At 40.9% G+C, this 26,547-nt stretch overlaps 1 protein-coding gene across 24 annotated transcripts in view; it reads right to left on the reverse strand.

Annotated features, from left to right (window-relative positions):
* Positions 1-26,547, reverse strand: part of CADPS (calcium dependent secretion activator) — a 473,124-nt gene that overhangs the window by 231,787 nt on the left and 214,790 nt on the right. For all 24 annotated transcript variants that reach the window (XM_040246540.1, XM_040246563.1, XM_040246549.1 and 21 more), the window contains exons 4-6: positions 26,407-26,487; positions 15,182-15,415; positions 11,043-11,164 (exon numbers count right to left, since the gene is read on the reverse strand). In XM_040246540.1, coding sequence (XP_040102474.1) covers positions 11,043-11,164; positions 15,182-15,415; positions 26,407-26,487 — 437 coding nt within the window. The remainder of the gene's footprint in view (positions 1-11,042; positions 11,165-15,181; positions 15,416-26,406; positions 26,488-26,547) is intronic.

Consider the following 26,547-nt stretch of genomic DNA (forward strand, 5'->3'; position numbering starts at 1 on the left):
CAATTAAACCATTCCAAGTACACAGGAAAAGATTTTTAGCTAAATTGAAGAAGGAAGTACCATTACGAAGATGATGCATTAGACAACAAATGAGGGCATGACTTCCTTTTTGACTTTGTAACTGACTTAATGTGGGGCAATTTAATGGAACTGTGCTTCTAAGAATAATTTAGGCATAAGAAGCCCGGCCCACTCTGAATTATACCATTAGGACAAATAATATATTTCAAAGAAGAAAAATGTTATAGCAAGACTCTGTATTTTGTTCTTTTTTTTTTTTAATATAAAAAATATGTTCTTATCAGATAAGATTCCATTAGAAAATGCTATGGCTAAAGCCCAGTATATCACTGGGATATTTTAGTTTCTTATTCTCTTGGAAAATGTCAGGAAAAGGTTTGATCGTATTTTCAAATTCCTGACAGTAATACAACCCAGATATCATGAAGCCCATGGTTTGTCAGGGAATAACAAAGTTGCTAAATAAAAAAATACCAAGTGGCATTCTTGGCTTCAGTTCAGAAGAATATAATTTCCGAGAAGCTAGCACAATGCTGGGCTGCTAACTCCAGCTGCCTTTCTTTTCGGCAGAATTCCTTACATTTCCTTGTACTTAGTCCTCAGCATACGCTATGGTTGGATGGCAGCATGCGCCATGTGAATTCACTGAGAAGGACAGGCATCTGGGGGTGAATCTTGCACTCCGGGAATACAGATCAGGTTTCCTTACACCATTTCCGCAAATTAATTTGTGTATCATCTTTGCAATCTTCGCCATTTCCACATACCAATACAAGATAGCTACATGATTTTTTAAAAATTCACACTTAGGTACCACCTGTGTTATTATTTGCTTAATATATTTTATTTAAATTAATTCACTATCTAAATGTTAATATAGTTCTTTAAAAAGAAAAACCTATGTCACCAGCCATGACTGGAAGGTAACAGAAAGTACAATCTTTATCACCTCATGTATTTTTCATTCATCAGTTTGTTTTTCGTGTCCTTCACCAGAATGAATGACCCATGAGGCCAAGGCCTGATTTCTGTTATTTATGTCCATAGCCCCAGCACTAGCTGGACATAAGGAGAGCATCCCAAGTACGCTTGTTAAGAGAATGTAAATGTCTGCCTTCTACATCATTCCCTTATACATAAACTTCAAAGGAGACATCCAGGAAAGATAATCGATTCTCATTTAAATCATTCCAAGACCCAGTACACAGAAAACATTTTTAGTTAAATGAGATCTAAATCATGCTATTAGATTCTAATGGAAGGCTCTTGTCGGCCAAAGGCTCTGAGTATGAGGCTGGTAGGGGTATTAAAGATTTCAGTTCAGTTCAGTCACTCAGTCTGACTCTTGAGACCTCACGAACTGTAGCATGCCAGGCCACCCTGTCCATCACCAACTTCTGGAGTTTACCGAAACTCCTGTCCACTGACTCAGTGATGCTATCCAACCATCTCATCCTCTGTCAGTCCCTTCTCCTCTCGCCCTCAATCTTTCCCAGCATCAGGGTCTTTTCAAATGAGTCAGCTCTTTGCATCAGGTGGCCAAAGTATTGGAGCTTCAGCATCACTCCTTCCAATGAACACTCAGGACTGATCTCCTTTAGAATGGACTGGTTGGATCTCCTTGCAGTCCAAGGGACTCCCAAGGGTCTTCTCTAACACCACAGTTCAAAAGCATCAATTCTTCGGTGCTCAGCTTTCTTTATAGTCCAACTCTCAACATCCATACATGACTACTGGAAAAACCATAGCCTTGATTAGATGGACCTTAGTCGGCAAATTAATGTCTCTGCATTTTAATATGCTATCTAGGTTGGTCATAACTTTCCTTCCAAGGAGTAAGCGTCTTTTAATTTCATGGCTGCAATCACCATCTGCAGTGATTTTGGAGTCCCCCCAAAATAAAGACTGTCACTGTTTTTACTGTTTTCCCATCTATTTCCCATGAAGTGATGAGACCGGATGCCATGATCTCAGTTTTCTGAATGCTGAGCTTTAAGCCAACTTTGTCACTCTCCTCTTTCACTTTCATCAAGAGGCTCTTTAGTTCTTCTTCACTTTCTGCCATGAGGGTGGTGTCATCTGCATATCTGAGGTGATTGATATTTCTCCCAGCAATCTTGATTTCAGGTTGTGCTTCTTCTAGCCCAGCGTTTCTCATGATGTTACTGTGCACAGAAGTTAAATAAGCAGGGTGACAATATACAGCCTTGACATACTCCTTTCCTGTTTTGGAACCAGTCTGTTGTTCCATGTCCAGTTCTAACTGTTGCTTCCTGACCTGCATATATAGGTTTCTCAAGAGGCAGGTTAGGTGGTCTGGTATTCCCATCTCTTTCAGAATTTTTCCACAGTTTATTGTGATCCACACAGTCAAAGGCTTTGGCATAGTCAATGAAACAGAAGTAGATGTTTTTCTGATGGTCTCTTGCTTTTTTGATGATCCAACAGATGTTGGCAATTTGATCTCTGGTTCCTCTGCCTTTTCTAAAACCAGCTTGAACATCAGGAAGTTCATGGTTCACGTATTGCTGAAGCCTGGCTTAAGAGAATTTTGAGCATTACTTTGCTAGCCTGTGAGATGAGTGCAATTGTACAGTAGTTTGAGCATTCTTTGGCATTGCCTTTCTTTGAGATTGAAATGAAAACTGACCTTTTCCAGTCCTGTGGCCATTACTGAGTTTTCCAAATTTACTGACATACTGAGTGAAACACTTTCACAGCATCATCTTTCAGGATTTGAAACAGCTCAACTGGAATTCCATCACCTCCACTAGTTTTGTTTGTTGTGATGCTTCCTAAGGCCCACTCGACTTCACATTCCAGGATATCTGACTCTAGGCGAGTGATCACACCATCGTGACTGTCTGGGTCATGAGATGTTTTTTGTACAGGTGTGTGTATTCTTGCCACCTCTTAATATCTTCTGCTTCTGTCAGGTCCATACCATTCTGTCCTTTATTGAGCCCATCTTTGCATGAAATGTTCCCTTGGTATCTCTAATTTTCTTGAAGAGATCTTTAGTCTTTCCCATTCTATTATTTTCCTCTATTCCTTTGCATTGATTGCTGAGGAAGGCTTTCTTATCTCTCCTTGCTATTCTTTGGAACTCTGCATTCAAATGGGTACATCTTTCCTTTTCTGCTTTGCTGTTGGCTTCTCTTCTTTTCACAGCTATTTGTAAGGCCTCCTCAGATTAAAGATTTACCAGAACCAATACAAGCATTCTCCTTGACTTGATCAGAAAAACTGAAAAATACGTGGAGGGGTAACTTCTTTCTCATATGACTTGATGTTACTCAATTCTAGGTCTTCCTAACACCTAAAATGATCTCTGTTATCAGCAGAGTAAGACTGTCACCCTTTAAGAAACACTGCCTTTGAAGATCTAAACAGACATTTCTATGTCTAAATAGACATTTTAGTAAAACATACAGATAGCTAAAAAAACACATGAACAGATGCTTAACACCACTAATTAATAGAGAACAGCAAATCAAAACTAAAGTATGGATCACCTCATACCGGTCAGAATGGCCATCATAAAAAAATCTACAAATAACAAATGCTAGAGAGGGTGTGGAGAAAAGGGAACCCTCCTTCACTATTGGTGGGAATGTTAATTGGTAAGAGCCACTATTGAGAACAGTAGAGAGGTTCCTTAAAAAACTAAAAACAGAACTATCATATAATTCAGCAATCCTGCTCTGGGGGATAGAGCTGGAGAAATCACTAATTTGAAAAGATATATGCACCCCAATGTTCACAACTGCACTATTTATAAAAGCCAAGACATGGAAGCAGTTCAGTTCAGTTCAGTCGCTCAGTTGTGTCCGACATTTTGTGACCCCATGAATCGCAGCACGCCAGGCCTCCCTGTCCATCACCATCTCCCGGAGTTCACTCAGACTCAAGTCCATGAGTCCGTCATGCCATCCAGCCATCTCATCCTCTGTCGTCCCCTTCTCCTCCTGCCCCCAATCCCTCCCAGCATCAGAGTCTTTTCCAATGAGTTAACTCTTCTCATGAGGTGGCCAAAGTACTGGAGTTTCAGCTTTAGCATCACTCCTTCCAAAGAAATCCCAGGGCTGATCTCCTTCAGAATGGACTGGTTGGATCTCCTTGCAGTCCAAGGGACTCTCAAGAGTCTTTTCCAACACCACAGTTCAAAAGCATTCATTCTTCGGCGCTCAGCCTTCTTCACAGTCCAACTCTTACATCCATACATGACCACAGGAAAAACCATAGCCTTGACTAGACGGACCTTAGTCGGCAAAGTAATGTCTCTGCTTTTGAATATACTATCTAGGTTGGTCATAACTTTTCTTCCAAGGAGTAAGCATCTTTTAATTTCATGGCTGCAATCACCATCTGCAGTGATTTTGGAGCCCCCAAAATAAAGTCTGACACTGTTTCCACTGTTTCCCCATCTACTTCCCATGAAGTGATGGGTCCGGATGCCATGATCTTCGTTTTCTGAACATTGAGCTTTAAGCCAACTTTTTTGCTCTCCTCTTTCACTTTCATCAAGAGGCTTTTTAGTTCCTCTTCACTTTCTGCCATAAGGGTGGTGTTATCTGCATATCTGAGGTGATTGATATTTCTCTCGGCAATCTTGATTCCAGCTTGTGTTTCTTCCAGTACAGCGTTTCTCATGATGTACTCTGCATAGAAGTTAAATAAGCAGGGTGACAATATACAGCCTTGACGTATCCCTTTTCCTATTTGGAACCAGTCTGTTGGTCCATGTCCAGTTCTAACTGTTGCTTCCTGACCTGCATACAGATTTCTCAAGAGGCAGGTCAGGTGGTCTGGTATTCCCATCTCTTTCAGAATTTTCCACAGTTTATTGTGATCCACATAGTCAAAGGCTTTGGCATAGTCAATAAAGCAGAAATAGATGTTTTTTTCTGGAACTCTCTTGCTTTTTCCATGATCCAGCGGATGTTGGCAATTTGATCTCTGGTTCCTCTGCCTTTTCTAAAACCAGCTTGAACATTTGGAAGTTCACGGTTCACGTATTGCTGAAGCCTGGTGTGGGGAATTTTGAGCATTACTTTACTAGTGTGTGAGATGAGTGCAATTGTGTGGTAGTTTGAGCATTCTTCGGCATTGCCTTTCTTTGAGATTGGAATGAAAACTGACCTTTTCAGTCCTGTGGCCACTGCTGAGTTTTCCAAATTTGCTGGCATATTGAGTGCAGCACTTTCACAGCATCATCTTTCAGGATTTGAAACAGCTCAACTGGAATTCCATCACCTCCACTTGCTTTGTTCATAGTGATGCTTTCAAGGCCCACTTGACTTCACATTCCAGGATGTCTGGCTCTAGATGAGTGATCACACCATCATGATTATCTGGGTCATGAAGATCTTTTTTGTACAGTTCTTCCGTGTATTCTTGCCACCTCTTCTTAATATCTTCTGCTTCTGTCAGGTCCATACCATTTCTGTCCTTTATCGAGCCCATCTTTGCATGAAATGTTCCCTTGGTATCTCGAATTTTCTTGAAGAGATCTCTAGTCTTTCCCATTCAGTTCTTTTCCTCTATTTCTTTGCATTGATCGCTGAAGAAGGTTTTCTTATCTATTCTTGCTATTCTTTGGAACCCTGCATTCAGATGCTTATATCTTTCCTTTTCTCCTTTGCTTTTTGCCTCGCTTCTTTTCACAGCTATTTGTAAGGCCTCTCCAGACAGCCATTTTGCTTTTTTGCATTTCTTTTCCATGGGGATGGTCTTGATCCCTGTCTCCTGTACAATGTCACGAACCTCAGTCCATAGTTTATCAAGCCCTCTATCTATCAGATCTAGGCCCTTAAATCTATTTCTCACTTCCACTGTATAATCATAAGGGATTTGATTTAGGTCATACCTGAATGGTCTAGCGGTTTTCCCTACTTTCTTCAATTTAAGTCTGAATTTGGCAATAAGGAGTTCATGATCTGAGCCACAGTCAGCTCCTGGTCTTGTTTTTGTTGACTGTATAGAGCTTCTCCATCTTTGGCTGAATAGAATATAGTCAGTCTGATTTCAGTGTTGACCATCTGGTGATGTCCTTGTGTAGAGACTTCTCTTGTGTTGTTGGAAGAGGGTGTTTGCCATGACCAGTGCATTTTCTTGGCAAAACTCTATTCATCTTTGCCCTGCTTCATTCTGCATTCCAAGGCCAAATTTGCCTGTTACTTCAGGTGTTTCTTGACTTCCTACTTTTGCATTCCAATCCCCTATAATGAAAAGGACATCTTTTTTGGGTGTTAGTTCTAAAAGGTCTTCATAAAACCGTCCAACTTCAGCTTCTTCAGCGTTACTGGTTGGGGCATAGACTTGGATAACTGTGATATTGAATGGTTTGTCTTGGAGACGAACAGAGATCATTCTGGAATCAACCTGTCCATTAACAACTGAATGGACAAAGATGTGGTATATAACTCAGCCATAAAAAAGAATGAAATAATGCTATTTGCAGCAACATGAATGGACCTAGAGATGTTCATACTAGGTGAAGTAAAATCAGAGACAGGAAAATAGATTGCATATGATATCACTATATGTGGAATCTAAAATACGACATAGATGAACTTATCCACAAAACAGAAACAGACTCACAGACTGAGAAAATAAACTTGGAATTACCAAAAGGGAAGGCTGGGGAGGGAAAAATCAGGAGTTTTGTTTTAGTAGAGACAAATTATTATATGTAAAATAGATGACCAACAAGGACCTACTGTATAGCATGGGAAGCTATACTCAGTACTTTGAAATGAGCTAGAAATGAAGGGAATATTAAAAAGAATATATAACTGAGTTACTTTGTTGTACACCAGAAACTAATACAACACTGTAAATCCACTATATTTCAATAAAAAGTAAAAAAAGAAGAAAAACACTGCCTTATGGTAAGAAAATCCCTCTGCTCTATTTCACAGGAGGTGGGCAAATATATCTCAGTTCTTGAAACCACAGTCTTTCCCTCTCCATTTCCATGCCTTCCTGAGAAGCTCATTGAAAAGTGGGATTTCAGTGACTCCTGCCTCAGCCCCCTCGTCAGTTTCCTACCAAAGTAGAAACAGTATGTTGCAAATGAAGGCAATGTTTTTTAAAGTAAGTATATCTCTTGAAAAAATCTGATTGTATATTTTGGCTTCCTACTTCAAAAACCCAGGAGAGGAGGACAACAGAATTGAGAGGATATATGGTCTGCTTCAGAATAACCCACATGTAGACAAGAGACTGATACAGTGAAAGATGAGAAGGGGTACACATACACACTCACACACATTTTTTCCAACCACACAATATATTTCACTCATGAATACAGCATTCTTATAATATGCACCTAATTCAAAATGACCACCTGGGGGCAGAGCTCTGGTTGTAACAGAAGATGCAACCTTGATGAAGAAGGTGAGAGAGCTTGAACCCTCCACTGCTAGGTTTGAACAATACAGAGCAGCATTTTCAATGGATGCTGCTACTGCTGCTAAGTCACTTCAGTCGTGTCCGACTCTGTGCAACCCCATAGACGGTAGCCTGCCAGGCTCCCCCATCCCTGGGATTCTCCAGGCAAGAACACTGGAGTGGGTTGCCACTTCCTTCTCCAATGCATGAAAGTGAAAAGTGAAAGTGAAGTCGCTCAGTCATGTCCGACCCTCAGCGACCCCAAGGACTGCAGCCTTCCAGGCTCCTCCATCCATGGGATTTTCCAGGCAAGAGTAGTGGAGTGGGGTGCCATTGCCTTCTCCCAATGGATGCTAACAGGGGTTAATTGAATATCATTTAGGAAACTCATGGATCAACAAAAAACAAGGTTTATTTTTCTTTGGTAAATCTTCAAAGCCTTTAAAGTGCCAATGTGCACTGAATAATTCAAAAAGAAATGTAATGCCTTGCATTTCCCAAAGTCAACTTGACCATGATGCCACTCTCCCATCTTTGTGTTTTTTTTTTTTTTTGGATTATTCTATACATTAGAGTTTTAAAAAATATATTCTTGGATAAACTGGGTTATGTACTATACTCCTGAATTTCTGACTGTACTTGGGAAAAAAGAAAAAGCCAAATTCCTTATAGGCTAAGACGTGATAAGATATTAGAGTTCCAGCAAATGGGTAAAATACTTGGTAGCAGCAACAATAGAATTTATAAGTACTAAATAAAACAGGCTTTAACGGAATCCTGGTTTTAGAATGTGTCAATAAAGAATGGGCATCAGTTGGTTGTAGGAACAGTCAGAGACAAGAATCAGAAGATGAATAGGGCAGGAAAAGAGCTAAATTTGTCAGATGATGAAGTGGAGTTATTAGGGCAGATGAAAGATGATCCTCCAAAGGGTACTTTTTGGGGTAATCAAAATCAAGTAGCAGAGATGACAAGTAGAGATTAGTAATGGTAGAAACTATGAGCAGAAGCAAGGAGCAAAGGAGAAGAAATACAAGCTTCAGAGAAAAGAAATGATGAAGAGGATTCTGAGTGAGTCCAAACGAGAGCAAAGAAGAAAATGCGCCTGTGTGAATGTGCACAGGCTCCTTCATCTTGCCAGGTGAAACTGGAGGCAGAGCAGCAGTTAGTAGTGAGCTATGATGAAGAAAAAGGGAGAGCGAAGTGGGGCAACAACTGTGGCTTTAGAAAGCAGCTGAGCAGAGCTTATAAGGAGAATTGATATAGGAAGGAGAAAGGAAGAGACAGGAAGAAACATAAACTTTGGTAGACCTCTTTGAGATACTCTAGAAATGGCCAACACAAGGCACTCGTACCTCTTTTTTCATATTGATCATGCTTTATTTTCCTCTGACTATAGATCTGGCTTCAGAACCCTCTCAAAACAGCACTCTAGTTAGCCACTACTGACTGATTTGACCTGATGCTAGTTATGAAAGCTGCGTTCTTGTGGTATTAAAAAACAAAAAATACAAACAAGCCCTCTATGGGGTTCTGCTAATACCTACTCGTTGACTGAAGAATAATAAAGAGAAAACTTAACTTCTAGCTAAAAAAGCAAAATGCTTCAGTGTGAGATGTTTATTAATATGGACATAACAATGCACATGTATGGAAGTGGGTAAATGTATATGTGAAACATGAGCATTTCAAATAGGTAGACCAAAGCATTCAATATTTATAATCTGAAACTCTGTTTTAAGCATTCATATGTACATGAAAATCAGCTCAGCCTTCACCTTGGCAACTGAAACCTTTAAACCCCATAAACTGATATGAATTACATTTTGAGTTAAGTAGCTGATATCAAACAACAGCATGTTCAAATAATCAGAGTCTTCTCCTTCCTTCTCTACATATGACACCATATCGGGCTCAACTTCTTAAAAGGTTAGCATGAACACCAAAGAAGTTTTTCTTCCCACCACATGACACATTTTTCAAAAGCACATATAAGTTATGCAACAACCTAATAGCATTGATTATGATCAGGCTATGGTGACAGCTGGGGGAAAATTGGGATTTTTATCAATGGTGATAAAAAAGAAACCGCATTCATTTTCAGTCTGAAACTAAATTTTTAAAAAGGGAGGAAGGATGGAGTGTGACAAGCTACTTTGGTTCCAATTTCCTCCTCCACGCGATCATTAATTTCACCCAGATCTGAGCATCTGAGGCCTTTGCGTATTCATAGAAAGAACCACTTGAAGGCACACAATGCCCTCCGATTTCCCCTAGTCAGGGAAACATTCAGTGCTTTCTTTGAACTATTTTTTTTGAACATCTCAGTATGTTATTCATGTTCTGCCAAACAGCTCATAATGCTTTGAGGGAGGAGAGCTGCTGTTAGGGGTTATCCTTTTTATGACTTTATTCTGAATTAACAACAATAAAAAAGATGTTCATTATCCTAGGCTAGTTTAACTGAGATAGAAAAGAAAAGAGGCAGTGGGGAGGGAGGGAAGAGAACAGTGATCTCTCAAGAATTTTTTGCAGCCTGAGTGTCTATTGACCCAAATACATTCATCATCATAGCTCCTGGGAACCAATGCAATAGAATCCTAAGTGGCCTCCTACACTGACTCCAGCCCTTTTTACTGCAGCCAGGGTAATCCTCTCAAAACACATGTCTAATCATACATGCCTATCCGTTCTCTCTGTGGTCTAGTAAGGTTCTTTATGGTATGGCCCCTTCCTGCCTCGTGGCAGATTATGGCATACCTTGTTCTCTGGACTCCACCCCCACTGGCCTTCTTTCAATGCTGCCCTGCCACAGGGCCTCTGCTGACCACAGGGCCTTTGCACAAGCTGACTCTGCGTGGAATGCTCTTTCTACTCCCAACTCCTTTGCTCAGCTTTTATAATACTAGCCTAAATGTCTTATAACTTCTCAAGAAGGCCTGCTCTGAATCTGTCTCTACACACTGGTTCAGGTTCCCCTGATGTCTCCTCACAAAGCACTCCTTCTTTCTCAGTATTTGTATCTATTTGTAGCTATAAATTTGTGAGAGCTATAAATTCTTCTGCTCCCCTATTCAACTGTAAGCTCTGCTGGGCTATAACAAAGACTACTTTCCTCTCCACTATGCAACCGTGCACTGTACACACACATAGGGAGACCTTAATAAATATGTGTTTACCTAACAAATTAATGGAATGTGCCTCATGTAATGTACTGCTTAGCTGATATATTCATAACTGTGGCACACAGAGAAAGATTTTGTAAAAAATGCTTATACTGCAAACCAAATATTATTTAGTAAATATAATAAAAAATATTCTATCAAGCTCCCCTGCATATCCTGTTGAAACCAGCAGGTGATGACTAAACTCTGTCAGGTAAATGCATAAAGTCTCCAGAAAGGAGACTGTATCTCACATTTCCTTCTGTTCTCTGCTCTGTAGGAATGGAATCCTTATTAAGGTTGCTAAGTGAAAATGTAGTCAAGTCATTCTGTCTGGAGAATAAACAAGGTGGATGTCACTGTAATCTTCTGGGGGAACCAACCTTCAACTTGGGAGTTGGCCAAAATGATGCCAATGAGAAGAACCACCTGGAAGGTGAACCATGGAGAAACACAACTTACGTTGGTTTTGAAGCCTCGGCCTGGTCGGTCTGCAGTTTCTCTCCTCCTTCCACTTCCATCGTGCAATACACAATGCGATTTGGAGCCAAGGATTTGAGGCCTTGGACTTCCATGATCACCACCTGCAAACAGAGAGGCACACAGCACAGTTTACTGTCAAAGTCTATGGACAGCATCAGCCAGAGGAAAATAGATACATTAAGACCATATACACAAAACCCCAACAGGTATCTGAGAAATTCAATCAGGTGTCTACCAGCCATGTTGGGACATATCCAGCACAAAGATGCAATTCTTCATAGTGTAGCTTATTGCCTCCCAGATAGAAAGACAAGGTTCACTAACTTAGATGTACACAGGAGCCAGATTAAGTGGAATGGGCTACATTTCTAAGTGTTAAAAACACTTAAGATCTTGATTTTTCATTTCCACAAGAAATAGACTCTCCTTTTGAAAAAAAATATAGAGTCTAGCTTTTAACTCAGAACCTGCTGGAGACATAGACCAAGAAATTCACTTTCCTCTTTACAAAAAGTAAGTGATAACAAAAGTGCTAAGATAAAGGGCAAGTACCATTTGGCATGAGAGTCAGAGATGCAAAACGGAGTGATGGGGACTGTGGCAAACTGGAGAGCTCCATTTAAAGGTGGCAACTACTTTGCTTCAGCCCCTGTTGCCTTGCTTTACTTCAGTCTAGAGGTAAATGGATCGCCAAATACTCTAGCTTCTGCTACCAGAAAATGGAAACCTGAATCAAAGTCAAAGTTAGAAATCTGAACTTGAAATTGCAACAATAATTTTAAGACAGAGAAATAAAATAAATAAATTCTGTGCAGGCTAACATTGTAGAGTGGGGAAAAAAAGCCTACAATTGTATACTCTCTGTCTAGACTGAGAAAAAGGCTGGGTTTGGATTGACCAAGTTATATTATTTACAGCTCCTGGCATTTCCCACCACTACCCTCCAACTCCGTTCAATCACCTGCTATTTTCATATTTAGTGGTACACACTGCCACTCATCAGAGGGAAGGGAGCAGAGAAGAGAGGAGAAGACACGGATTTAAAAATCAGGAACAAATGACATCAGAGATCGATAAAGACCAAGGGATATTAACAAATCACTGACTTGTACTCCCAAAGAGCTAATGGCATTATACAAGGAGCAGGATTATGGATGTGCAAAAAATGTACACTTCTTTAACAGGCTCAATTCAAAGAAGCCTAAGACAATAGGGCCTGCACTGCCTCAGGATTCACAAGTCAATTTTCTGCATAATAGCCCAGGGATTCTCAAATTCAGTGTGAATCGGAATTGCCTGCTGGGCCTCACCCACTTAGCTGCTGACAAGCAGGTCTTGGGCAGAGCCTACGGCTTCTCATTTGTAACAGTTCCCTGGTGATGCAGATACTGATGCTGCAGATCCAGAAGCCAGTGCACCACTCATCAGATACTGGGCAAATCTTGACCATCAAGTCACTCTACTTTTAAATCTCCTGAGCCTCAGTTTCCTCATCTGTAGAGTGGGGATAATGGTACAGGTTCTCTCTCTCTCTAAGGCTACTGTGTGAGGATCTAATGAGATGATGCATGTAACTGAACATCTTTTCACGAGGTGGAAAGAACCATCAAATGAAAAAAATGAGAGGCTCTAGGGAAAGAACACAATTTTTGGACTTTTAAAGATCTGAGTTCAAAACCTGAACCTGCATCTTTACTAGCTGTGTAATGATTTACAAGGTTCTTAACTACTCCAAGGCTTTGTTTCCATATCTGCAAATGCCTTGAAGGGTTGTTGTGAGGATTCACTGAGTGAATGATGGTGAAGGATTCTAGATACCTACTGGTTTTCATCAGAACACTTCTCCCCAACCACCACCTGCCCAAGGACACTCCCCTTGTGTTCCTGGACATCAGTTCTCCTGCTTCGGGGGACTGTTCTCTACTGTCCCTTCCAGCCATGCAATTCTATAATTATACAAAATATATCTAGTACAAGCCTGCGAATTTAATCCTAGTCTGCCCTGATGAGATGACAGTCCTCTCTCTCTCTCTCTCTGCCTCTTTTTAGCTCCCCTCCCTGTGTTTGCCAAAACACATTCACAAACAGATCAACAAGGCCTTCTCTTGCTGACTTAGAATGATGAGCAATCTAGCATTCTAATTACAAAGTATTTGGGAAACCTAGGGCATTTCACTTTGTACTTGCACTTACAAGTTACAACCTGTTTGAATCATGTACACATAAGGGTACGGCTGGGTACTCATCCACATCGGTATTTTTGACAATCAGCTGTTTAATATTGAGCACTGATAAAGAATCAGAAAATTACAGACTTAAAAGCTTCATGAAAATCAATAAACCACTTTACCCTCACCTTTTAGTAGAAAGACAAGAGACAGTAGGGAATAAATTGCCACCTTTAATTGGCAATAATCAAATTCAAAGACACCTAAGAAAAAGCATTCAGAATCTCAGGTGGCAGTATTTAAAAAAAGAAGGACGTTTGTGTGAAATTAGACTGGTGATTTTTTCATGCACCAAGTGCTCTATATTTAACTGAATACTGCCTCTTCCACTTGCAAAATACATGTTGAAAATACTGCAATGTGACTATCCCAATCTGAACTGAGCACAGTAAAACAAATTTCTGGCAGTTCATTCACAGCAAGCCTTAATGATGTTCTAGAATGTTAATTTAATCTTTACAAATTTTAATTAAATCTATAGAAATTTGATCTATTCTCTTAGTTTCCTATCTTGGATTATCATAAAATCCTTACAGAGTTTGAGCTTTCATATTTTATGAATGGGTCTCCAACTTTGGAGTATGTAAGGAGTACCTGGATAGCTCCTTAAAACACACGTTCCAGGACTATGCTCCGTGTGGAGATTTTATTCCTGACAATTTTACTGAGTTTTATTATGTTTTACATATATAATTCACCATTTCAAGTGTACAATATGGTAATTTCAATAAATTTATTAGGCTGTACAACTATCATAACAAATCACTGCTTGGAACATTTTTCTCTCTCCCAATAAGTTTCCTTATGATCATTTCTACCTCCTGTCCTGGGCAACACTAACCTACTTTAAGTTTCTGGATATGTGCCTTTTCTGGACACTTCATATCAATGGCATCAAATAATATGTGGATTTTTGCATCTGGCTTCTTTCACTAAGCATAATGTTTTGGAGGTTTGTCTGTATTTTAAAAAATGTATCAGTAGCTTATTATTCTTTAATTGGTAAAGAGCATTCATTTTTGTCTATTCATTCACCTGTTGATAGACATTTAGATCGTTTCCATTTTTTACTATACTGAATAATGCTGCTATAAACATTTGTGAGCAAGTCTTTGTGGAGACATGTATTTTCATCTCTCTAGGGCAGATATCTAAGAGTGGAAATGTTGGATCGCCTGGTAATTTTATGCTTACCATTTTAAGAAACCACAAAGCTATTTTCAAAAGTGGCCACACAATTTTATATTCTCCTCCTCTAGAGATTTGGGTCAATAATTCTAGGGGTGCTGGAATGTGCACACTGAACCAGTTTTTAATAATTCTGATGCAATTAGATCAGATCCACTCCTTACATTCCCTGTATGATAAACAAACATGTGAGCCAAAGTGACAGAACTACTGACATGTTGCGACTTCTGCCATAATTCTGGCCCAAAGGGGTTCTTTCCTGGGGTGATGAGACAAACTAAACAAGTCTCCACTGCAACAAGGGCCTTTCTATGGAGAAGCCAATGGGAGAGAGAATTGGAGAGAAAACTGTCAACCTACCATGAAATGAAGCTGGATTGTCTGGTTTTTTTTTTGAACATAGGCTACCAAAATGTTATTGTACAAGATATTTACAAAATCTTTCAGAATTGCTTTAAGATGGGCAAAGTAATTCAACATTAAATTTAGTAAGTGGTTCTTAAGATTGCATTTCCCATGGAAAAGGATGGTTTCCTGGAGATGGGAAATTACTTGCTGATTAGCTGACCCATGCCTAGCAAGCTGTTATTTTAATAACTGCTCCTGGGGAGCAAAAAGGAGAATAAGCTGATTGTGATGCATCTAATCACCCCAGTCTGGCCTGCTCTGCCAGGAAGCTCTCAAGGATTTAGGGCTTTTTACCTCCAAGGAGAAAGACAGCACGACGTCTGATTTGGACAGCTGGTTCTCACTCTCCTCACCCATGTCAATGATGGAAGCATTGTGGCTGCGTTTGAGTTTCTGAAGCTTGAACTCGCCGCCTTTGGACACTGGCATGCTCTCCAAATTAGCCATGAGCAGGTTGACGGATGACTTCAGCTCCTCAATGTACATGTTTTCCATTTCTTTGGATACAAACTTGGGAAATTTGCGTTCCTTGTAAAGAAAAAGAAAGGAATGAGCTATGGAGTAAATAAAGACTTGATTTACATAAAAGATTTTCATCTTTCAGCCCTGAGTTCAGATGACATCTACCACTAGTGAAATTTTCCCAGATACTGTGGCACATGCTAGAAAAATGTTCAGTCGTGTTGAGTAGACAGCTGCCTGCCTTCTAGTTATTTATCATCTCTAATAGGTAAGAAACATAATATACAGTAAGAAAGAGAGAAATGTTTTATTATAGTTCTATCTCCCCCCCTCCCAGTTATCTCCAGAATATTTGACTTATGGAATGAAAAATGGGTGATGTTTTTTCAAATCTGGTTTCAATTTAAACAGTTTTTCTTTTTTTAGGAAAATGCAGTCAGTTGTTTTTAAGTTGAGGAGACAGAAAGACACCTTATTTCTGGATATCTATAGAGATTTTCTCACATGAATAATTCAAAAGGAGCTCATTTGAGATGTTTCAAATGTGGCCTGTGGCTATTTTTAAGAGGAATAGTTAACTGTTTTCAAGAAAAACTGAAAGAAAAATTAATGAAGTGATGAAAACATGATTAAAATTACTTAGAAAAGAAGATAAAGTAACTCAGTATCAGAACTGAACTCTCTATTTTTGCTTTTTTTTTGACCACCCCAAGCAGTATGTGGGATCATTGAACCCACGCTGCCTACAGAAGTGTGGAGTCTAAACCACTGGACCACTGGGAAATACCCCTATTTTTCCCTTTTTTAAGAGTTCAGTTGTAATGGCAACTTGCTTTAGCCAGGCTATGTGTTTTTTCACAGCTCTAAGTTGTCTAGATGTCTTGAATGAGTACACTCTGGATCAATCACTTTCTCAAAGAATCGGCCCTCTGCAGTCCAGCTCCATAACTGAGCAGGTGAGGAGCAAGTCAAATCAGTTTGATGTCTTTTTTTTTTGCAAGTGACAGAAAAATCCAATTTGAACTGACTTAAACAATAAAAGGAATGTACTGGTTTGAAAATGTCCTAGGGTAGCACCAGCTTCCAACAAGGCTGGAATGAGGAGTCAGATAATATCATTATAACTGAGTTTTTCCTTCAAAACTGGGTTTGAGTTTCTCTGAGTTGGGTTCATGCTCAGTCTGGCTCCTCTTTATATCATAAAAAGGTTGCTAAAGCCCTGTACTTCACAATACCATAGTACCCTATCTAAAGAAAGAGTGAACATCTTCTCTCGTGATGCTCACAGAAGATGGATCATCTTTATCTCAGAATTCTCAGAACTCTGACTGATGTGCATACCCTGAACCAGTTTCCATGGCCAGTGGTGGGTCATGTTGAATTGCCTAGACCTGAGTTATGTCTTCCGTCTCTGTGGCTCAGGGTAGAACTCCACCTGGATCACAGGGAACACGGATTGGAAGCATCAAGGTAGATGCTATGACGGAAGTAGATAAGAAGTGAAGTCTTCCTGAAAGATTCAGAGGTGGCTTTCCAGAGAAGGTAACCCTTGGGCTGACTGTGATGGATGAGGATGAGTTTGACATTGGGTTGACGTGGCTAAGACAGGGCCACTTGTATTTGCTGATTTTCCATGAAAAATATAACAAGCAACCATAAATCCAAGAAGGTCTATATAAGCTGAACACGGTTGCAAATATTTCCCCATCTCTTTTTCAACATGGCGCTTCTTACAAGTGAAGAGAAGGATGAGGTAAGTTAATTTATGTTAAGGCTGCCAAGTAGCAAAGGTTACATAATAATAGCCTGAAGGTTGTTACAGTCATATATCTCCTTTCTCCTTATATTTGGGCCCAAACCTCAAATCTGTACGGGATATTGGAGGAGCTGGATAAGTGGTATCTTTAATTTGTACTAGAAGCAGCTGGCCCTGCAGTTGCCATGGAGATGGAGAGAAAAGCCACCCTGACTAGGAAGTGGGTTCTTTCCTACCAATCAGCTTTACTATCAAGTGTGATCCCTCATCACACACATCTTTGGGACTCACTGAAGGCCTTTTCATTTGAAAGGCCTTGAAACTCTGCCACAGTCTTGAAACTCTGGAATAAGATTCAGTTGTTACAGACACCACCACTCTGGCCCAGAGGTGGCTTCCACCAAACTTCTACAGCAGAATATTGGAAAAATCCAGAGTGATCACTCCTCCCTGAACTTGGACAGTTCCTAACAACAGCATAAAAACAGGCTCATAAAACTGAGGTCTGCAAGGGAAAACAAGGCCATTTCTCTGTTCTGAGTACTTAAGCCTTGAGACGCAATAGCATTCTGTCAATCTCAGCTGAGGTTCTAAAGTGGTGTCTTCAGCAGCACACCCATTATAAACACATTTCAAAGCTGAAGTTGTGCCAAAATAAGGAAAATGTAGTCGTCCATCTCAATTGCTACATTCCCAAGCATAAAAGTAAATCAGCCTTGACAAAAGGATTGCTTATTCATATTGCTTTATGAAAGACACAGTACGCGGGCGGATAAAGTCTCCCACAGAAATTCTCTGCCGGTCATTCATTTGGGTTTGGGGATGATAACATTCCACAGCGGGGATGGCCTCCCAAGGACAATTCCTTCAGGAGTTACTGATGCTCAGCCACACTGAGGGATTTGGGGAACATCTTGAAAAACAGCATTTGAAAGTGCTAACAGCTCTCTCAGTCATTTGCTTTGCTTTTATGTCTCTTCAGAATGAAGCAGCTACATGTAAAAGCTGGCAAGGGTACTTGGATAAAGAATCCTTAGACCCCAAGGCACAAATGACATTGTAGATGGTCAGAAGGAAGGCTGTTGGTACAAGGACACTCTCCAGAGGCGGAGCTTGCCTACAGACATGCCAAGTCAGCACAATTTCTCAGACCCTTCCTGGGCTCCTAGCACCCGTTAGACAGTACGGCTATCACTAGGAATGAAAGAGTCAGTTGAGAGGTAGGTGTCCAAGGTTGGGGGGATCGCCAGAAAGTGCCCAGGCACCACGTGATACCGTGGTGTGAGAAACGTGTGCAGGTACAAAGGGGCACCGAGGAGCCTTATCTAGTTCACACCAGTGAAACAGACTCGCCTTGAATCCTGGGCCTGCCAGTCACTAGTTATGTGACTTTGAACAGGTTTCTTCACTTGTCTGAATAACAGTGTTTATATCTGAAATGTGAATGACAAACCTTAAAAAGTTATTGTGAAGAGTAAGAGATAATAAACATTAATACTTTTTGATCACTGAGCATTCATAGACATATATATATATGTATACACATATACTCAGCCCATATATATGTATATTTACACACACACATATATGTATATGCATATATACATATATTCCTACACAGATATACATATCAAATTATATCAGGCACCATGCTACCTCTAGCACTCTAATAACAACAATAGCAATTGTAATAGTGGTGAACACAGAAAAGATCATGCTGCTAGGTGGCATTTACAGGTTACTGGGTATTAAGTTAAGCACTGTATATGCTCTACCTGCTTTCATCTTTCCACAACCCAGTGAGGCTGGTGCTGCTATTTATTCCCATTTTCTGGACAAAAATGAGATACAGAAGTTTTATCCATAATCAGCAGAACTGAGTTTGAAACCCAGGGCCCACACAACAGGGCTGGATTATCTGGCCCCAAGTGGCATCGGGGCCGAGGTGAATCCTTCAGGCCTCTCAGCAGTGAGCACCCTCCACACACCTCGCTGTACAGCTCACAGTGCTCAGCAGAGCATGGGCCAGAGCCAAGTCCTCCACAGCAGTGGCCACCCCACCATCACCAGCCAATGTGGCCTGTATGATGCTGGGAGATGGGTGAAGTGTAGGGAGTGATGGGGGAAGGATGAGTGTGTTAAATGAGAGAAAGGAGGTCTTGGTAGTAATGGTCAAAATCAGCATCATAGATACTAGAAGCATTTGGGGCACAGCTGGTACAGCTTCCTGGATTGGTTCTTTTACTCAAAGCGGTGCTTAAGTGGCTTCATTGCACTTCCTAGCTTTTATGAATTACATAGACTTACTTTCCCTTGAATGAACCTCCCTGGCATTTAGATTTTTCTTTGAAGTCAGAATCCCCTGGGTTCTTAGCTACCTGTCAAAGGTCAGAGTCAGGGAGATGCTCCCTACACACATTTTTTAGGAAAAAAATTGAACTAAATTACTATATGCTTGGACACTGTGCTACTTTATGACCCAGGATAGATGCCAGGTCCAAGAACATTCATTAAGGTGGAGGTAGTATCATTCTCTGGAAGGAGAGGATCCACTCTGATTTGATTTTTGGCAATGCATGGAGCAGAACTTTTCCATCACAGAAATATCTGGATGCTGTTTCTCACATAGGCACATCATCATGTTTGCAATGGGACCACGGAATGAGATAGTCATTTTGCTCTGCAGAGAATAGGGTTTAAATGGCAACTCAACATTTAAATGATAGCTTGAAAAACCAATGGTATTTCACTCCCAGACCTCTGCCTCTAATACTGCAGAAGCTGTAGTATTTGTCTTATATAATTAGCTCAAAAATTTTGGAATTTTACCCCAAAATGTGGCCAAAAGAACTGGCAAATATCACAGCAGCATTAATGCCACAAGCTGCCAGTGTAAGCTTCAATGTCAACTTCTAATCACATAATTTAAATAACTTAGACTTAATTCCTGGGTGAAATCTGGGGAAACTTTAATGTCAACACGAGAGGATTTGGGAAAATGTTTGAGCAGGGATTAAGAAGTCTTTCCTACCAGATTTTTAGAAATGCATTCAGGTCCCTTCATGGAACTTTTAAGGCAGCGTGTCTGAGGTTCACAGTGAGGGCTCACACAGCCATCTGTCTGATGATTTGTTGGATGCTGGTGTAACTGAATTGACAGATTACATGGAAGGGCTGCGGGTGGAGGAAAGCCATCTCACACTTGGCTCCTTCCTCTCTGAGGAAGAAAGGACAAACATCTGCCTTTTGTTTAATTGCATGAGGATGAGAATGCTGCTGGCAGAACCACCAAGGTCACTACCACCTCTTTCCCAGATTCCAAGGTAATCAAAGTAGAAGGGATTCAGAATTCCAGGAGCCCATTCTGCCTGCTATGCGATACTGCTTCATTTGGGCCTCCGGATGACCTGCAGGGAATGCACAGTAAATTGCTGTAGGAGAGAGAAAGCAGGCTCCAGGAGAGGCAACCGTCAGGGAGGCAGGGGCTGGGACAGTCTTGTCCTGGTGGAACTTCCTGCCTGTCATCTGACTATTGAAAAGAAAGAACATGAAGCTTGGAATTAAAGCACTCAGCTTCCTCCTTATTAGCTAGGTGCACTCTGGTGCACCACTTACAGTTTCTGATGAGCCTGAACTGGGGAGAATTATTGCAACGCCCAGAATTGTCTGTCACAGGGCTGAATAAGACTTCATGTGAAATCACACAGCCAGTGTGATTTAATAAAGGACTGATTAGCAGAGAGAGGTCAGGATGCAGAAAGGTGAAGGCCTGGGTGAAAGGCATGTCAAACCCTTGGATTGGGATGATGGGGAAATGAAGCTTTGTGTTTGGGATGGCATTTTGGGATGGTACTGTGCATGATGGTTAAGAGAGAAGGTTCTGGTCACCGAATGACATTGGCCAAGACCTCTAACGTCTATGCCCCCAACCTCCTCTATTATCCTCAAAAGGGATAAAAATAGAACCTTTCTCATAAACATTAAGTTGTTGGAGGGTCAGAGAGGTTCTCAGATGTAAAATGATTAGGAGAGAGTTGGGCACATAGTAGACACCACATAAGCAATAGTTATTTTGTGTATATCTTCAAGCAGCTCCAAATTTATAATGACCACTCTATCCACAGCCCTGCTTTTAAAGTTAGAATCCTCACCCTCAGTGATGCATCACCAGCATCCACGTGTTTCATTAAGACCCTTACTCCTTTTCATGGTGAACTGATCAACTGCTCCAGGGGCTGGCCCTTGAACTAAACTGGGTCATTCAGAGGCCTGACTCCTGAGATTGTGAACATGAAAGGGGTAGTGAAAAAGGGGGAAAGAGGAGAGATGGAGAGAGATCTGAGAGACAGGTTGACTGGCTGAATCACTTCCTATCTGGCCATACTGAAAACCTGTGAAATAGCTGTTTCTCATTTGAGAAGCAAAGAAAGATGATTTGCAGAGAAAGAAGGAATAATGAATGGGACACACAGACTCAAGAGAAGAGGGGAAACCCTGACCCCTGGGTGGCCCCTGGTTCCACATCCTTCCTAGATCTTGGCTACAACTTGCCCATGGGCTCTGTGAGACATTCCCTAACTCTTAGAATCGATACCCTCTTGTAAAAAGCTTCCCTGTGTTGGAGCTTCTAATTTGCAATCAAGACACTCATCTTATAATTTAGAGAACAGAGTGAATTACGTATGGCAGATGACATCTATCTCCAGGAATTTCTGGTTATGATATTTACAGGAGCTGAAGTTCAGCCATATGGGTTGAATTGCACACCCTCAATAAAATTCACTATGATGCTAGAAACAGAAAAATCAGGACATGCTGAAAGAAGACAAGCAAGGGTGCTTTGTTTCAATATCTCTTCATGAACTAGCTTTTATCTAAGAACTTGATACTTTAATTTCTAGTAGACAAGATAGCTCTCACTCTTCCTTAGTATTAGCCAGGTTAGTTTAAGCAGAAGGAGAATTTATTTTCCTTGGTATTCCACTAAATGGGACAAAAAGTAGTTCTATAGCTGCAGGTCAAGACGAAGATCTAGGGGACTGGAACATCCTGAGGATCTCTGTATATTCTGTCTCTGTTTATTTCTGTATATTGGCTTCACTCTTTTCTCTTCTCTTCCCTACATGGAAGAATTGAACATGACTGCAAACATCTTTTTTACCACTACACAACACAGCTCTGTTAGTTCATGGTCCATAGGTCTCAGGGGTTTCACTGGTTAGGTGCACCCATTTCTGGACCAATCACTGGTGGCCAGGATAGGCTGGAAGCTACGATTGATTTCACTTGCATGAGGAGCTCACTTCCAGGACCAAGTAACTATGGCAAGGAGGCCAAGGGCGTGAATGAATATTGCAAAAGAAGACAGTAAACGTCCAGGACAGCAGAAGATAGTAGTGGGCAGACTCACAGAAATCCTCCTGAATGTTTAAATATACCCTCAATATACTCTGAAATTATTCTCCATTCTCTGTAAATTTTGACCCAGATTCACTTTAGTTGCATATTTCCCTGTTCAAGAAAGTTGAGTTCTAAGTTGTCAGTAATACTCTATTTGGTGTCAGAGTATCCAGTGATGTAGGCCAGGGGAGAGAATTTCTTCATCTACTGATCAGAAATGAGCAACTTGGCTCACTATGTTAACAGCTGTTCATCCATGATATTTTAAAAATTAAAATTAGCTTACGTGAGTTTCTAAAATTATCTTGTTAAGCCTCAAAGTAAACAAGACAACTAAAATAAAGGTGCCATGAGCTCATTTTAGAAATGTGTATAAAATTTTAAGTGGCATGAATACTTACTAGCTGTGGATATAATAGCTGCCTAAGAGCAGGGCCTGGATAAAATGACCTCTATTTTCTGGATAATCTGCCAAGGAGACACTGACTTTAGAGAAGTACATTTTAAAGCCTTATTGATGTTTACTCCCACATTAAGCAGGATTTTCAAACTGAGAGTCTTTTACACTACCTTTAGCCAAACAATTGGATACTATTTTTAGCCACCAGACTGACTGGAATATAAACTTTGAAGGTGTCCAAAAACTAGATGCAAAATATTTCAACAAAAGTGCTTGAGCATGAAAGGGAATTTTCCTGCTTCTTGGAATCTCTCTTGGGTTTCTCCTCCAGTAGAATTCCTTTCCATGTGTGCAAATCCTGATACACTTCTTCCCATAAAGAGGAAGGCTGAATGCCAAGCTCTACTCTGTGTCCATCCTCCCCATCCTCAATTCCCACAGCCCCCACCCTCACATGCACACAAGGCCTGTGGCTACCATAGGAACCAGTAGGATGCTGTTATTTAAAATGTTGATATTTTGTTCTTCATAGATATTTTTGCATTGGTTATGATTTTTAAAGTATTGCATTAAAAATATTATTTTGATGCCCACATCCTCCCTCCCGGAATTTTAAAATTCTGAATCTGAGGTGAGTACCTCACCCTGTTCCAGTCCTGATACTTAGTCAGATTTGAGTTAAAGGTCTAGTGCAGTCTCTTAATTATTACAGAACTGTTTAGTTTAGATTTTTCCCATCTCTAAAACAAGAATAACTGAAATGCCGTTACAGGACTGTTTGGAGGACTGAATGAGATGGTACATGTAAAGCATTTAACATGCCTGACACAAAGGCAATACTCAATAAACACCACTAACGTGACTACTATGAACAACAACACAAACGAATAGCAGGTAACACTTAGGCTCATAGTCACCATTAGGAAGACATAATCCCAACTCTAAAGCAATCCTACCTACTGGGAGACTCAGTCATGCCAATGAAGAATCACCATTCAATGAACTGTCATTATAAGGGATTACATATGGAAAAAAAGAAAGTGTTGGGAGCCAGCGTGAGGAACTCCGCCCATGGCAAAGGTCATGAGGAAGGAAGCTGGGCATACGCAAAGGCGTGATCAAGCCTCAGGAAACTCCCTGTTCCCAAGCATCTACCCCCAAAACCAGAGTACTTTACGGGGAGCGCTCCCCCATAACCATTTCTCTCAGAGAAGGAGTTAACTTGCAGCTCCAGTTAATAAAAATTCCTGGACGTGACAAGAGTGTTTCAACTTACGAACTCTGAAGATTCTCTGGCCTGCTTGATCAGGCTCGTCTGGCCGCATGTGACTGTTTACAGCCTCCCAACTGTGAGAGGCACGGGATGTTTTAAAACTTTCTAAATACAGACTCTTTTGAGAAGTTAGAAGATCATTAGTGGGTTGATTAGAAATTATATTGGTGAAGGGTTTTTTCATTTGTCGTGCCAATAATTACTGCTAATTCCCTGCCCTGGGTGTGACAAGGATGTCTCAGGTCAAACCTCTCTGCTGACAGACTAGCTTGTGTGACAACCCCTCAACCATAAACAGCACAGAGAGTTTGGAGTATTAGCATAGGGCTTTTTTCATTGATGAGTCAATGATTGCCATCAGGCCTCCATATCCTTAGGCACCTGGGAATATATTAATCAATGTATTTGGAATATAGAAAAGGAAATATAGTGGTTTTTGATGTTAGCAATACTAGACTTTTGAGTTAATGAATCTTCTCTTTTGTTATAGATCACTGTACTTTGTTATAAATCACTATGCTATGTAAAAATGTAACTTTATCACTATCTTAGGACAAAATAGATCTTAAGGGGAACATTGGTGAACGGTTTACATTTGTTGAGCCAATATTTGCTGCTAAATCTCCATATTCCTGCCCTTATAATGAATATAACTAGAATATAGGAGAAATAAGTATTAACCTTTAAGATTAATCATGTTAAACTTTAGGTTAAGTAAATTCCTTTCTTGATTGTAACTCACTACACCCTCACCCTATAGGAATGCAACTTGGAGGGTGGTGCCTGATTTAAGAAAAAATCACCCCTGGAAAAATAAGTTTTCTGGTTAACTGACCGGTATCAGAAAGGGCCATAAAATTTCAGTAGACCTCATGGTCAGAAGATGATGAAACTCATAAGACCTTTGTATAATTTTATATGAAGCACCTGATTGTGACAAGGGTCAGGTCTGCTGACCCCCACGTGACTCTGTATTCATCCCTATGTATAACAAAAAGGTATATAAACAAACCTGAAAAATAAAGAAATCGGATCAGTTTCTGGAAAGACTGATTCCCCCATGTTGCTTCTTTCTTGCTCCCGTTTCTCTGGCTGAATTCCCATCTGGATTCAGCCTTCTTTTCTCCACTAATTCTCCTACTACACTATCCGTTTCTAATCTCTCTCTATATCTGTAATCAAATAAGTTTTTTCCAGGACGCCGACTCCGTCCCCACCTTTGAAATACCCTGGATCCACCAGGGCAGGACCCCGGCAAGAAAGCACAAAAGTGGAAAGGACAAGCTCTTAGAGAAGGGGTCTTAAGTTGAGGAGCAAAGGCTGAGTAGGACGGCGTGCTAAGTAGAAGAGAGGAGAAAGGTCATTCCAGGTTGAAACACTAATGAGTACAAAGGCACTGGGGCTGGAAAGGGCCTGGACGTGTTAGAGGGAGACATTCTGTGCAGCTGGAATGGGGAATCCTGGTGGGAAAGTAATGGGAGGGTGAGGCCAGTAAGGAAGGACACGGTTTGTGGATTAAGAGTCTTGAATGTCCTTCTAAAGGAGCAAGCTTCTGTTCTGGGGACAGTGGAGTAGTCTACTGAAGGATTCTGAGGCTCTGTTTTGAGATGTCCATATACAAGGTTTAGAATGACAATTATGTGCAGGATGGACAGAAAATGGTGAGGGAGAGGATCTCCATTTGGAGGCTACTGTTAAGATCCAGGCCTGGAAGATGAGGACCTGAACTGAAGCACTAGCAGTGGTGCTGGAATGCAGTAAAAGGGATCTGACCCACATTTGGGAGGCAGAATCAATGAGCTGAGTGGCAGACTGAGTGTGGAGTGCTGTGGGGAGGAAGGAGAAATCAACAATAACCAGGAGGTGTCATCCACAGTAATTAGAGGCCACATGAAGAGGAGTAAAAGTAGGTATGTGCACTCAGTCAGAGGAAGAAGGTAAGGAGTGAGATTTTGAACACATCCAACTTAAAATGAAGGGGATTATCAAAGTGGAAATGCTCAACAGACAGGTGGCAACATAAGGTAGGGACTCAGAAGGAAGGTAAGGCTGGATCTGAGTACGGATTGGAGTACAGGAAATACATGCATTGTCTCAAGGACAGTGGCCCCGAGGAGGAGGGCTCTCTGATTCTCAGTTTTGTCTTTCCACAGCCCTTAATAGCCAGTGTGCTCCCTGTGTGGGACTCAGGTCTGGTCCCCCAGCACATGTCCCCAGAGTTTCCTTACCCTGGCTATTTGGTCTGCCATTTGGAGACGGCCGTCCAGCTCTCGTCTGATCTGGGCTGCTTGCTCATCCGGATTGTCCAGCTGCACAAAAGCACAAACATGGATACTTTGAATGTGGGTGACGACAAAAGCCCAGGAACT

Source organism: Oryx dammah, unplaced genomic scaffold (assembly GCF_014754425.2).
Source record: "Oryx dammah isolate SB20612 unplaced genomic scaffold, SCBI_Odam_1.1 HiC_scaffold_9, whole genome shotgun sequence".
Taxonomy (NCBI): Eukaryota; Metazoa; Chordata; class Mammalia; order Artiodactyla; family Bovidae; genus Oryx; species Oryx dammah.